General features: G+C 37.4%; 1 protein-coding gene across 4 annotated transcripts in view; it reads left to right on the top strand.

The window, feature by feature from the left end:
- rapgef4a (Rap guanine nucleotide exchange factor 4a) overlaps positions 1-14,833 on the top strand; it is a 39,764-nt gene that overhangs the window by 10,206 nt on the left and 14,725 nt on the right. For 2 of the 4 annotated variants that reach the window (XM_040028099.1, XM_040028097.1), the window contains 4 exons: positions 9,267-9,339; positions 12,302-12,363; positions 13,371-13,421; positions 13,495-13,601. In XM_040028099.1, coding sequence (XP_039884033.1) covers positions 9,282-9,339; positions 12,302-12,363; positions 13,371-13,421; positions 13,495-13,601 — 278 coding nt within the window. In that variant the 5' untranslated portion in view covers positions 9,267-9,281. Of the gene's footprint in view, positions 1-2,418; positions 2,688-9,266; positions 9,340-12,301; positions 12,364-13,370; positions 13,422-13,494; positions 13,602-14,833 lie in introns of those variants that run through there. The other 2 variants (XM_040028100.1, XM_040028098.1) reach the window with 2 other exon arrangements.

Genomic DNA, 14,833 nt, shown 5'->3' with positions numbered 1-14,833 from the left:
TGACACGTTTATTTTTTATTTTTTTTTACGGCAAACCAGATTTTACAACCAACTATGATAACACTGCCAGCATGGCTGCTTATTTTTCTTAATTCACAAAAACAGAGCCAGATTGCAAGGCAGAGTAATGCAACCAGCGTCCCCGACCTCAGTTAAGCTTGCAAGTTAAGGCACATAGTCATACAGGTCAAATTTGTGACACGAGAGGAAAATAAGAAAAATGGGATATCTTCTTCTTCCACTGTCTTTAGCAGCTACAAAAGATAATTTATGCTATTGCCTGTTCAGTACAAGCCTGTATTAATTCAAATTCAAGATTGTTAAATCAAAATATGATTTCATTTGCAAAATTCTCTTGAAGTTGTTGCAGAATCTAGGCCCCTTATTGTTCTCTCGGATGGATGTGACAGGCTGTCAGATTTGACAGTGACACACTCACCTACACCTGTGTGATCAGTGTGTGTTTCAGCACCTTCTCTCATTAGTAATCCCATTTTCTTCTCTGTCTTATATCAATAGCTGTAGAAACTGAATAACTATTTAAATTTGTAGGTATTTTCATATTGTCTTATGTTGAGAAATTACAATGTAAATGACAAAATACTTAATAAATAAGTAAAATGACTCTCGGTTGTTTTTAATGGATTAAGAGAGATAAGACATGTGATGTGACTAATTAATAATTAAAATATTTTTAAAATAAATAAACATCCATTAGATGACACTTGGTGTAGTATTTTGCTTTCTGGCTTCTTTTACTTTCTACTTTTTCACTTTGCTGATGATATATTCTTTGTATACACTCCCTGGCCATATCATTAGTTATACCTTGCTTCATTAGTTAATGGGGACTGTCTTTTACCTTCAGAAGTGCTTTAAATATTTGTAGCATAGATTCATCAAAGTGCTGGAAACATTCTTCAGAGATTTTGATCTATATTGGCATCATAGCATTACACAGTTGCTGCAGATTTGTCTTTTGCACAATTTGAATACAGTTAACTCTATGTCATGTTTGCGTCAATCAATCTCAGGTATGATTTAGGCTCAAAATGTGCCCTAAAGAATATAAGGCAGGATGGATCTGTGCTTCGATGTTGTTCATGACAAATTCTGACCACACCCTACAGGAGACATCCCAGATTGGGACCTTCTAAAAATGCGATTTAAACTTCAGCAGGTCATCTTAATCGTGTTGTTGAGTTGCTGCCATGTGGTTGACTGATCAGATATTTGTGTTAACAAATAATTGAACAGGTGTATCTAATGAAGTGGCCAGTGAGCATATAGGTTAAACACTTAATAGTGTGAATAATCACCACCAGGAATCCAATATGGCTGTCTTGTGGCTCTGATAAGTAACAAAGTCAGAGATAAGATTCAGATTTTCTCTGTTCTTGAAAGGGACATTGATATGAATTTAAATCTTTATGTATCTCTACTACCGCAAATATGAAGCTAGTATTGGGTTATTTTGATAAGTTACACCGGGAAATACGCAAAACAACATTTTTTTTTTCCTTTTCGAAAAAACACAACACAACTGATTGGTTCAGTGTCTGTGCTGCACAGTTTTTATGTACTTCTTCAGCCTTTTATAAGACACACATAAGTTCTGGAAATACAATAAAAACAACTCATTAACTGTCAACTCACACATTTTTAATGTCATATGTCAGACAACCATAAAAAGGCAAAATACAAAAATGAGCAGTGTTTTAACTCTGTTTTAACTGCAAAAAGCTGTTGTTTTATGAGACAGCACAGCTGTACTGAGTCATATTCTGTTTAAAGATTGGCACAATTTTTCAGTGGAAAATTAAAGTGCACTAAACTGGAAACAGTGAACTGTTTTATATTACTTATTGGGTGTAGCTCAGCAGCCTATGCTACTCATTCAGCATGTACTACCTATATATTTTTAATTAAAGTTTTTTTAAAAACTTTTTTCTTTCTTTCCTGTTTGATTTCTTAATATTGATTGAAGTATATACTTCAATATATACTGGCAGATGTCAAACACCTGACAAACTAGAAGCAGGGGGGTACTTTTCCAGGTATAACACATAATGTGCAAAGCCACAAGACTTTTTCTGTCTGCAGACGAAAACATCCAAACATCCAAATATCCATTTTTAGACTTTACTTGAAATAAAAATCAAACCACAATTCAGCTTTGATTGGCACATCTGCAGTTCATTGCAGTCAGTTTTATCTTCCTGAACATTAGTCTTCGCATCCTGTCTGTGACTGGCCTCCCTTCGCTTTTGCTCTTGCTTTATGAAGGTGGCCATGCTGAAAATGAGCAGGATTGTGTGAATAGATAAGCTTGAGCTTGTGACAGAGAGAGGGAGAGAGAGGGAGAGATTGAGCATGCTCTCCCGTGTGCTCGGTGACTGGAGTTGAGTAATCACCTAGCAACTGCTGCTCAGAAGAAGTCAGCAGCTGACTGGCACACTGCTGAGCTCTCCGGCTGACACGGTCTGCTCGCACTGCTCTGAGAGCAGTTTGAGGGCGTTGCTGGATCCTGCTGGACCATGCAGACTGTGACCTGCGACTGACTGCTTGATACCCTGGAAATCTTAAAATCAGACATACATGCTTGGAGTGTTTGCCAACATCTGGATTAAGAGAACGTGGCGAAGCTTTCAGTAGCAGGCTGCATGGGACTCTGGTAGCATCTTTAGGTAACATTTGCAAAGCTTTCCAGCAATCAAATTGATTTGTTGCATTTGAAACAAAATGTAGAAATGAAAAATGCTTCATAGAAATTTAGCTTTCTAGTTGCAGGATAGTTACCTTGTAATTACCAGGGCAAATTTAGATATATGAGGATAACCTGAATGTTCAGTTTAAAAGCTTAAATTTACTTTTTTCAGTCCTACCTCATGGTTTGAATTTAGTTTGGAAGAAAATCTATTACTGCAGAAATGAAACTCTTGGGAGGGTCTTCCCTAAATGGTTTCCCTTTAACTCAAAGCATCCCTATAAATATTCAGAATAACTGCTGAATACTTTCAGAACAGTTTGCACTATGTTTGCTTATGTAATCTCTCGTGAATTATTCAAAATACAGGCGTGCATTCATGCACGGTGATGCTCACAACGCAGTAACGTACTCAAGCGTGAAAGACCGTGAAGGAACTTGAACTGAGACTGCACTGAGATGACTCGGTTAATAGCTTCACTGATCTGCTGTTATGACATAGATAACATAAAACATATATGTCATCTCTTTAAAGTACACCACCTTTGTGCATGCTCCACTCCAGATGCTTATTTTGCAATTTTCATATCACGGTGACAGTTTTTTCAGTTGTTTAATGCATATGGAAAAACATAAAATGACATATCATAAGAGAACAGGGTTAAGAGATGTATAAGAGCACATCCAGGCTTATTCATTTGATCTTTCAGACGCCACTATACTTACACGCTCCTAGCTAACATGACGCTTACAGCATTACGTGGCTCGTCTGTCAGTTTGAACCGTGTTTTTGGATGGTCGTGACCTTTTCTGGTTGAATCCTTCCTAACAAATTAAGATGAGCAAATGGAAATCTAAATTTTGGCTCTTTAAAAAAAAGTCAGATGTGCACTAATGACTGTCAGTGTTTGTTACTGCACAACAAGCAATCACCAAGGGTGATATTAGATATTACACTTACACAAAATAACAAAAAATAAAAGTAGTGATCCTCTCTGAGATATTATGATGCAAAATTAATTAAAAAATCTTGACTTCACTATTGTTAATCTGCGGCATCGCTCAGAAGTACAAGATTACCTTTTCTGTTGAAATTTGCTCACTTTTAGTCTCTATAGAGTGAATGTGGACAAACTTTACATTTGAACCTTTTGTTTTCAGAAATTTCAGGAACATTGTTTTTTATTATTTATAATTCTTTGAACTTCATCCTTTGTTCTGGGTTCAGCTTTGAAGATGCTACTTCAAATGAGTAAATTCATATTTTTAAAGCATGTTTATACCTCATTTCTATACTTCAGGTTGAAAAGGGGACCTTTTTAAGCTGCTCTTTGAGTTGAACTTTTTAGATCTATTATCTATAGTTCTGCTTTTACTCCGAGCGTTCGACTCCAACGACGAGCTTTTTCTCATTGCAATTGTTTAAAATATTTATGAAATATAGAGTTTTTGCACAAAGGTAAAAAACCAAACTTAACAGTAAGTGAAATGCAATTGTAAAAATGAATAGAAAAAAATGGATGAAAACAATATTCCCATGTTGAATTTACACCACAGTGTCTTGGATGAAAGTCCTATTTCACCATGTTTGATGTCCAAAACTGTAAATAATTGTAAATAATAATTTCATGACGTGTTGGTCTGCTCTATTATCAGTTTAAACAGCATCATTCTTAGTTTTGAAGTATTTGTAAAATTACTGATCTGCTTTAAGCAAAAGTTCATGAATTTAGTCATGGAAATAAAACAGTCATTCATTTGGATAAAGGGTTGAATCAAAAACTGTGGGCTGACTAATCCATTGTGCTTGCTGACTTAATGACAAACTGTGAAGGATAATTTGATTTGCATATCTTATTTGGTCTTTCTAATTGATGCTTTGCACATTATGCTGTCAGAATCAGCTCAAGTACAAGTGTGGATGTTATTTTCCAAACTGCCTGTGAGTCCTAATACGGACTCTGTGTTAAAAACTTGAACCAGTACATTCTCCCTTCCTAAAGATACTTTCACACAACCATCATCAGGGTTCACAGAAAATGGACTTAAAAGAGAAAACATCCAGTGAGCAGCTATTCTCTGGGTAAAAATAGCTTGGTGATGTCACAGGTCAAAGGCGAATTGATAAAATGCTTACAGCTGTTATAACACTTGCCAGCAACACTTGTTACAACCAACGTATGCAGAACATCATCTCTGAAAGCACAACACATTGAAAAGTAGAAAATTAGAAAAAACATTACTGCTACAACATTTGGATAGTTTGATCACAATTTGTTGTAAACAACATGAAAGGTGGTTCATGTTCACTTTGTGGTGTAATTGCTGTGGATAGTGTAGTGCTGTATGCGCCCCTGAGTGCCAATCAAGCATCTTTTTTTTTTCCAATGCAATTCAGTTTTATTTATACAGCACCAAATCACAACAGTCACATCAATGCACTTTATATTGTAAAGTAGACCCTACAATAATACATACAGAGAAAAACCAAAGAATGTCTTTCCCACTGTGAGCAAGCACTTTGGCAACAGTGGGAAGGAAAAACTCAATTTTAACAAGAAGAAATTTCCGGCAACGGATGTATCGCCAGATATGTTATTTATTTGTTTATTTGTTTATTTATTTATTTATTTTTGCCTGTGCTGTTTGGCTCTTTTGCCATCAGAATTATTGTCTAAAGGCAAAGAAAAATGTCCAACGGATTTACTTTACCAAATCGACCAACCCAGCCTTGCCGTATTGGTCTATTTGATTCGCCTTTTATTGTTTATTTTATTTTAACCTGCTAAATACGGGACAGACTTGACTGGGGAAAAGAAAGAGAGGAATCAATCAAGCATCATTTAAAGGCCAAAGCCTACCTGAGTATTGTTAGTGTCCATGTTGTCATGGTTGAAAACATGGTTGAAAGATTTTATAATAAAAGTCCTTAAGATAAAGTTAAGGACTTTAATTATAATAAATGATCAAAAAGGCTGAATCGAAGTTGGCTCTAAATTCAGTCTTAGGAATAAGGTAATGTCTGAGAGGCACAGTTAGACTGGGCAGGTATGGCTGAGTAGGGTTACTGCGAGTTTGGTGAGTTTGATGAGTCTGGCAGACCACAGAGCAGCAGATGCTGTTGCTATTTTATTGAGAAATAAATATTTGAATTAGCATTTCAGAGGAGCATTCCCGGCACATTTAGACATCTTAATAAACAAGCCTTATAAAATGTCAGAAATGACTTTTGTGCCAAATCTACTTATCAAAGTAATTGTAGTATAGCTGCAGTTTGAACCAGTCTAGCTGATCTGCGAGCTGATTTGATGCTCTAATAATCTTCTAATCTGGATGAAAGCAATAAAGGCCAGTGAGTGAATAATCAGACTGATTCATTTCAGTTAAGCAGCAGTTTGACATTTCAGGAAGTACGCCTCGACGAGATTGTTGCCTCTCTAATGTCTGGCTTATAAATGCTAATTTTCTCCAGAAGATACCGACTAGATTGTTTTATGTTGTGTTTTTATACATTAAAAATATAACTGTCTAACTATTTGTTTAACTTGTTACAAAGGAATAAGAAATGTCAGTTTTGAATGTTCCCTTTGCAGTATGGTAAACGAATCTGCATGAAGCTTTACTATTTCTTAAAAGAGCGTAAACATGAGAGTATGGATTTTTAAAAGCAAAACCACAACTAACTGTTATTACTATTTGATGCATTTACAAAAAAGAAAAAAATTGATTTATTAAATAAAAGAAAATGATATACATTTTGAACTAATTTTCCCATCCGAGACTTTTATGAAAAAATGAATATGTTTTTTTTTCATTTAATATACCATCAAACCAGAAGAAACTGAGTGAAGAATGATGATAAAAAATGACATCCGAGTGAGAAACTTCTTTTTTAATGACTTAAAAGATTTTATTATTACATGCCTGATGTTTTAAAATAAAACAAAGACAGTTTTTATACAGGCAAAAGGTTAGACAGTCCTGAAAACATGGCAGGTTACAGTGAGCTGGTATTAAAACAATTCCCTGCAGAAAATATCGTGTTGTGTATCACAAGAGTCAAAGACGTCATTACGAATAAAATAGAAACTGATTGCTTTTTACACACCTGACAGCGGTCCTAATCCCCCTCGAAAACAACGCTCCCATCCCATCTGCTGCATTCAGTCCCTCAGGGAGCATGGCTTTACTGGCTCAGAGGGATTGAGTTCATTTGTTCATGCGTGCCTCAGTTTAATCCTAAATCCTTTAATTGTCAGCCAAGATTGATAGAATTGCCGGACTCTGACTGAATCACTGCTTTTGCATTGATTAATTTAAAATTAAATATCTTGTTTTGCATGTTCACAGCAGGCACATTATCAAAATCGGAGCTTGGAGAGCTTATATCTTTTAGTATCTTGGTGAGCAACAAGTCAAGTTACAATCTGAGGCCACTGAGGTATATCTAAAAGGCTTGAGGGAAAAGGTTGTGTGCCACTGAGGGGTTGCTTAAGTGATTAACTGACTTCAGAGTGCAGAATTGAGTTTAAAGCATGACCTCTGAGTACGCTGCCATCAGAGGAACAAAGGGCTCTAGAGTTCTTGCCTTCATTCAGTCTCCACTGACCAGAAGATAGGATGGTGGGGAAAATTGGTCTGGCACTAAGTGGTCCTCAATCAGCTTTTTATTGACCTAGTACGCAGTGGCTGCAGCACATAATCAGTTTTTGTTTGTCTTTCACCCCATATTAATCTTGAGTTGTCACTCTACTTGGCAAATTCCCATTAAGAAAATATAATTTTAACAATCAGCTGTGTTGGAGTGATGTATTTATGTATGCAGATCTCGTTATTTGATTGACAAAGTTTAAAATACGATAACAAATGCACACTCACTCAATGCTTTATTATTTGTACCTTTTTAGTACCAGTTCAACCCAATTCTGTCTTCAGATATGCTTTAGTTTTTTGTGGAACAACAAAGAAACATTCCTCAGAGATTTTCAGATATGCAGATTCTTCAGCTGCATGTCCATGATGAGAATCTACCACATCCCAAAGGTGCTCTATTGAAGCTCCGCTGACTATGGAGGTGACTCGCATACAGTGAAATCATTGTCATATTCAAAAATAAAGCCTGAGTTAATCTGAATTTTGTGGCACATTAACCTGGTGCAAGCAGCCATCAGAAGGTATACACTGTGTATGGACCTGGTGTGGTCTTCTGCTGTACTTTCAGAGATGCTCTTCTGCATACATTGCATGTTAAAAATGGTTATTTGAATTACTGCTGCCTTCCTATCAGTTCAAAGCAGAACTGTTGCTCACTGAATCTTTTCTCTTTTTAGACTATTATCTTTAAAGTCTAGAGGTGGTTGCGTGGGAAAATCCCATCAGATCAGCAGTTTCTGGAGTTTCAGCCCGTCTTCCGACAACAATCACGGCATGTGCAAAGTTCCTTAAATCCCCTTTCTTCCCCATTGAAATGCTCTGATCGTACTTTAGCCGGTCACCTTGACCATGTCTACATGACTAAATGCATCAAGCTACTGCTGTGTGACTGGCTAAGTGTACGTTATTAAAAGGTAGTTGTCTGTACCATCTAACTATACTTTACTTCCAAAGCTAGCTGAACACATTTTGTACAGTAATATGCTGCTAGGAAAACAGTGTTAGTTTAAAAATCACAGAAATAATTTGGAATTAAATGGTATTCTATGCATCTTTTTAGTGTTTTTTATTCCTGAATTTGAAAAAAAAACTGTCTCGCTGGTTACTGTTGGAGTGTCCTATTAGTGCTCCAGTGTCATAAACATTGCATTTGTAAGTGCACGGGTGCAGTATGATGTTCATTATGTAATATCTGTGCTGCCTCAGGACACAATTATGGTACGAGGGAAGTACACTTGTATTGTCTTGCTGTGCTTGTTCTTTGGCTCTCTGCAGTTGGAACAGCATTAATGGACATGTACTTAGTGGCAAAAAGAAATATGCAACATACAGGAGGTATTTGTATGGGGTTTTCCCCTATTTTTAATAATTATGCACTGAACCGTTCTTACATTTGCATGTTAGGACTAATAAGAATGAAATATCATCAGACACCCGAAACCCTCATTGACTTTTTATTTTATCCACACAGCCTACAGACAAGTGATGACAGTGGGGGTGATTTCTATTCCTCTTGTGCTGCCTTTGTTAGACGACACATTAATGAGAGGCAGAGACGGGAAATGCTGGAAAAGAGGGAGCTAAAGAACATGGAAAGACATTTAAGAAGTATAGATTTTTGAGTCCTAGAGTGATTCCTGAGACACATTTAAGTATTTTTCCAGTTATTGTGATCTTTTTGCTGCCATAGATCATCAGCCATCTTGATGAGTCAGAAGCAGCTAAATAAAGGCCATCGAGAGTATATTTTAATTTCAGTTTTGGTGTAATAATGATGGATTGACTCCACCTGTATGCATTTATTTGATTCCTATTGATGCATATTATATATATATTATACAATTTACTTTACATTAAACATTATTTTATTTATAAGTGTAACTGGTATGTGCTTTTATTTTTATAGAAATATCATCACTGTATGGCTGGACTACTCGCCCCACCCTATGGTGTCATGGAAAGCGGTTGTAACGCAGACAGTAAGTGACCTCGTTTGGACCTAACAACTATATATTTCATTCCTAACTTTGTCAGTTATTATTAGCAGTTACGCCATCATAATCAACAAATGCCTCAAAATCACAGCCTGTCCTGTGATTTTGAAGCGTTCACTGAACTTTGCATAAAATCTCATCCTAACATTCAACTGTAAAATGTCGCAGTGCTGATGCTCCGACACGTTTAAACACAGTAGCTTGTACAGATGGTTATAGTCTTAAAAGCTTGTGGATTTGTTTTACTTTCAGCAGCTTTTATGTCACAAATGATAAAACATTTTTGTGGCCGACGGTGTAGAGAGACAGGAAATTTAGAGAAAGGGCGCCTCCGTTTCACTAAATGAAATGGAGCAAGAGTACAGGCAGAAAAAAAGTACTCACTGCTGATGTGCTTCCTAATTGCTCGGCTGTCATGCCGTCCTCAAGTTGATTCAGTTTACTTCAGTGTTAGTATGTTGATTGTCTTCAGAGTTTATCAAGATGAAGAAGAAATTCTTCATTTTACAGTAAATGGCTCCTCTGACTTTATAAATGTTTTTACAAACAACCAATTTTTCTGCTCCTACGAATAAAAAGGATCTTTTATTGTATTTCTTTCTGACTAACTCCATTACTGTTGGAACCTCTGGCATTGTGTCGAGGCTGATACTATCATTTCTGCTTTTCTGTTGCAACCTAACTTGATATTGACTTTGCTCTGCTCAAACAGAGCACTTAACTTGCTTCAAAGTCACGTATCATAAAAATGATGAACGGCAGTCCATAAATCCACAGTCTGCTGGTTTACCAACACTGGGGTCACTGTCTATTGTTATGTATTTTTAATGATGATGGACATATTTTAAAGAAAATGCTTTTTAAAGATTTTCCTGTAAAGAACTCCCAGCCTCAAACTTACAGTCCCTAAAGCTAAGATTTTATTAACTACTGTAGCTTTTAAAAGTGGATGTGCCTTTTTGGTTGCTGCATGCTTTGCTGCAGCAATATAAGAGCTGGGGTTTGAGTATTTTTGCAGCATAGAGTTGAGTACTGAGGGGTTTTATAGCCTGAACTCGATGCACGGATGCAGAAAGACATAAGTCACACAAGCACCGGCGGCTCGAGGCTGAAGCACTCTCCTGTGCAGAGGCTCAGACGCTTTGTTACTGTCACAGCAAATCAAATGAATTAAACATGTTTTAAACTGTTTTCTTACAGTGCACTTTTAAATCACTTTGTTATTAACAGGTCAGCATTGTTTCCTTCACTCCAGTCATGCACTCCACCTAAGCATGCATTTGTTTGGCCACTACAATGGAAAATATTTCTGTTCAGAAACAGCATTTTTCTTTCCTGGCAAATGACTAACACTTGGTTTAACTTTCACTTTACTCTACATTCCTGGTTGAATGAACGGACTGATATCACAGCTTTGCAAACAGAATGATGGGCAGATGTGTTAACTTCTGTAAACATGCACAAATTCTATACAAACACATAACATGAAAAATATAATTCATACTAAAGCCGTGCAAGGCTGGTACATGTCTTTAATGTTAGCATGAAATGCAATGACCCTCTCTGCTGCTGAAGCTTTCAATAAAATGCAGAAATCCTCCGGGCTGAACAACGTATACAGTAGGTTATATAAGATGTTTTTCACTCTTTTTTGCACTTGTGGTGAGGAGAACTTTGGGGAAATTTATTTTTTTAAGGATTAATATTAAACAGAAACCATGATGCCAACTGTAAAAGCAACTATGTATGGAGTTTTTTCACAAAATGTTAGGATGTAAACATTTTTCCATCCTGTACTAAAAGTGAGTACTTTTATTTTTATTTTTGACAGTTGTTTGCACGCTGGCAGTAGAGCAGATAAAATGTAGAAAGAAATGAAACAATGAGATACAATTTTAGGCATGTAGATATTTTCAAGACATCTTTGAACGTGGTTTGGTTGTTGGTTCTTGACAGGCTGGTTGGAGTATTTCAGAAGCGGCAGAAACGACACAACCTACACTATTGGTTTACAGAGAATGGTCAGTAGAAGAGCGGGAGTTCTCTTCGTAAATATGCCTTGTTGAAACCAAAGGTCAGAGAAACATGGCCAGACTGCTTCAAGCTGATTTAAAGGCAAGAGTAACTCAATTAACCATGTGTTACAACCAAGGTTTGCAGAAGAGCAACTCTGCATATGTAGCACATTGAACACAGAAGCAGATGGGCTGCAGCGGCAGAAGACCACAGTGGTGCCACTCCTGTCAGCTGAGAACAGGAAACTGAAGCTACAGTTTGCACAGTGTCACCAAAACTGGAAAAACACCAAAGATGTCCAGCTGAGAAATCTGCAGCAACTATGTGATGTTATCGTGTCAATATGAGCCAAAATCAGCACCTTGTTGAATGTATGCCATGAGTAATGAAGGCACTTCTGAAGTCAGGGTGGTCCAACAAAAAGAAATAGTATGAAGAAAGTGTAGTAATGCAGGCCAACATAGTCTGACATTCAAACCACTGACAGTTATTCTACAGAGTCTATGGAGGAACCTAATTATTCAGCATAAAAAAAATGACCATTGAATAGTCTAAGGAGCTTGGAAAGAAAAGCGTCTGGACTTCTTTGAGTTGCTTGAAGACGTTTCACCTCATTCTTCAGAAGCTTCTCGGATGAGAGGAGGTGGAGGTGACTGAGAACCTTCACACCACCACTGAATATTCAGGATGCAATTTTTAATTAAAAAATTCTAACAGAACATGTACAGTATATGCAACTTTTTTGTTTTCAAGGATTAGTTGATTTTTGTTATAGTAAATTTGAGTCCCCTGTAAAGCTTCTTGTGTGTGTGTTTTACTTATAACTTTAGCAGACATCTCAGTGATTATAAAGTCTTTTTTTCTCTGCAGCTTTACACGATCTTTACAGATCCTTCATGACTAACATACATCCTCTGTTTTTCCCCACCAGGACTGCCTGACAAAGAGAACATAAGCAACAACTCGTTTGTTGTCTCCAAACCTCTGAATAAGGTAATTCCTCTGTCTCTATTTAGGATGAAACCTTTTCATTTTATGAGGCCGCAAGAGCATCCTGTACTGTTGCTCACCTCCTCAGTGGGGCACAGAAATAAGTGTGGAATGTGAAGTTTGTTTAAAGTTGCTCTAAATATAAACACAGTGACTGGATTTCTCGTCTCCATCCCGAACAGTTCCTGTCCCCTCTCCTGCTGTCATTTCCTGACCACTGAGTTGATAACGCTGCACTACAGCAGATTTATGGAGCTACATGCGTTGTTCACTTATGGAGTTTAGCCACATCACAATCGGTCTCTTACACAAAAAGAGAAACTGAAAGTGTGCATTCTTGTTATGTAACCAACAAAGACAGAATTAATTTACTATAACATATATAAATAAGCCCAGTTTCTTTGGCAACTGAGTGGTCTAATGTCTTGTAAATAAATGATGAGGCTTTAAAGCTTTCACATAAATGCATGACTTGCACTGCTCTCTGAAGCATTCAGAATGCATTTTAAATGTCAAAGTCCTGCAGCCCACCCCATGGCCATCCTCAGCTGGAAAAATCAAAAACAACAACAACAACAAAAAAGCACTCCCAGACTGTAATTCACAGTATCTGTGTCCCATTAAAGCAACTGAATGCATCAGTCAAGACTCTGCTAACGGAACGGTATGGAAAGTAAATAAAAAGTAAATAAAAATCAAATTTGAATGCAATAAAATCATAATGTCAGCTGTGAGTCATGCAGTAACAGCGAGGATGAGATCCTGTGGCCCCACAGTGAGAGGAAAAACATCAGACCGGACTTGTCTCTCTGACACATTGTTTCTTCCCCGATGTATTTTATCGCAAATTACTGGACTGTTTTGTTCTTTGGCGAACCTTCAGTTTTACCCACTTTGTGAGATTCAGTGTAATGCCATCAGTAGATCCTGAGTTTCAGTGTCATGCATGAGGCATTTTATTTCACCTCCTCTCATTTATTTATTTTTTTATGTTTCACTTTATTTTGCAGAAGTCATTCATTCAAAGTCCAGCCAAACCCCACCCTAAATGCTTTTCTCAGGTAGTAAACACAATCACTGCACTCAGTCAGACTCCACAGTGTGCTGAGATTTAACTGAAATTCTACCGTGCAGGTCCCCTCCGAGAAGATCCTCCGTGCAGGGCAGATTCTCCGGAACGCCATCCTCTCCAGGGCGCCTCACATGATCAGAGACAGGAAGTACCATTTGAAGACGTACAGGTTAGTTCAATAAGGAGAGATCATTAGACAGAGATGAACATGATTTATTGATGCAGAGGATTTAGATAGAGGTATTTGGTGGTTAGACTTCAACAGAAGCCCAGCGGTGATAGGGAATAGAGCAGGACCCCCCCGGGTTTAGACGCTGGTGGTGGAGATGATTTAAGATTTAAAGTAGACGGTGTGAATTAGCCTGAAGAAGGCTGGGAGAAAGATGATTGGACTAGACCAGTGATGTCACAAACAGCTTGATGGCATGGGAAAGTGGAAGTGATGTGAAGCTTAGATTTAGCTGGCAACACCTGGGAACAGAAAGATGTGAGACCCCTTATTGAACTTATGCATAAGCTTCATTTGGCACCCCTTTCTTTTTAATGGAAACACTCAAGCAAAGTGTATTCATTAATTTTTTTCTATTTTTATCACTCTCTAAAAGCAAAGAAAGCAGTTGAAGAACATTAAGGATTTATGCCAGTATCCAACATCAAAAGCTGGGATGTGTGGGATGAACTTTGGCCAGTGTCACATGGTTTAGTATGGTGTTTTGCCTGAGTAGAGCTGACAGCTATTGGACTGAGGAGCTTCACCAGGTAATGTCCAGAAGAGATCAGGGTTGTTGTGCAGGTGTGAAAACACTTTATGGTAAAATCTCGAAACTCTAATCTGCATTGTAACCAGAGGGGCACAGATGAAAACCCAGCCAGTGGGTGGCCATCGGTTCTCTTCCGGTACTCGAGCTTCCTCCCACAGTCCCACAGTTATTTTGGTGATTCTAAATAGCCCATAGGTGGGAGAGTGAGTGTGAATAGTTGTTTTTCTCTCTGTGTTAGCCCCGTGATAGACTGCCAACCTGCCTCTCCCCTCAGTAACAGCTAGGATAGGCTCCACTACATGTTCTGGAGCTTATTTTGGACTGACAGGTGCAAAAAGGGCAGTAAACACACTTTTTGCTTCTACTGCTTTAGAGTAAATGGCAGCCAGGTAGATTTATCTGGTGAGAGCTAAAAGGTGAGTAAATATCATTAGTGGATTCAAAGAAATGATAATGTTGAACTGTGTTTGCCTGATGTGTAAATGTAAAGGTTCACCACGTCTTAGTGTTGCATTTATAGTTTGTTGTCAATCATCAGTTATATTTATTTTAAGAAATCTTCATAATTTTGTTTGTTATGAAGACATTAAATGTATTCACATAATATTCAGTTTTATTTACCACATCTATCAGTACAAGC

The sequence above is a fragment of the Simochromis diagramma genome, unplaced genomic scaffold, assembly GCF_900408965.1.
Source record: "Simochromis diagramma unplaced genomic scaffold, fSimDia1.1 OVJJ01000343.1, whole genome shotgun sequence".
Classification (NCBI taxonomy): Eukaryota; Metazoa; Chordata; class Actinopteri; order Cichliformes; family Cichlidae; genus Simochromis; species Simochromis diagramma.
Note: the sequence above shows the minus strand (reverse complement) of the source record. Positions and strands in the feature narration are given on the sequence as shown.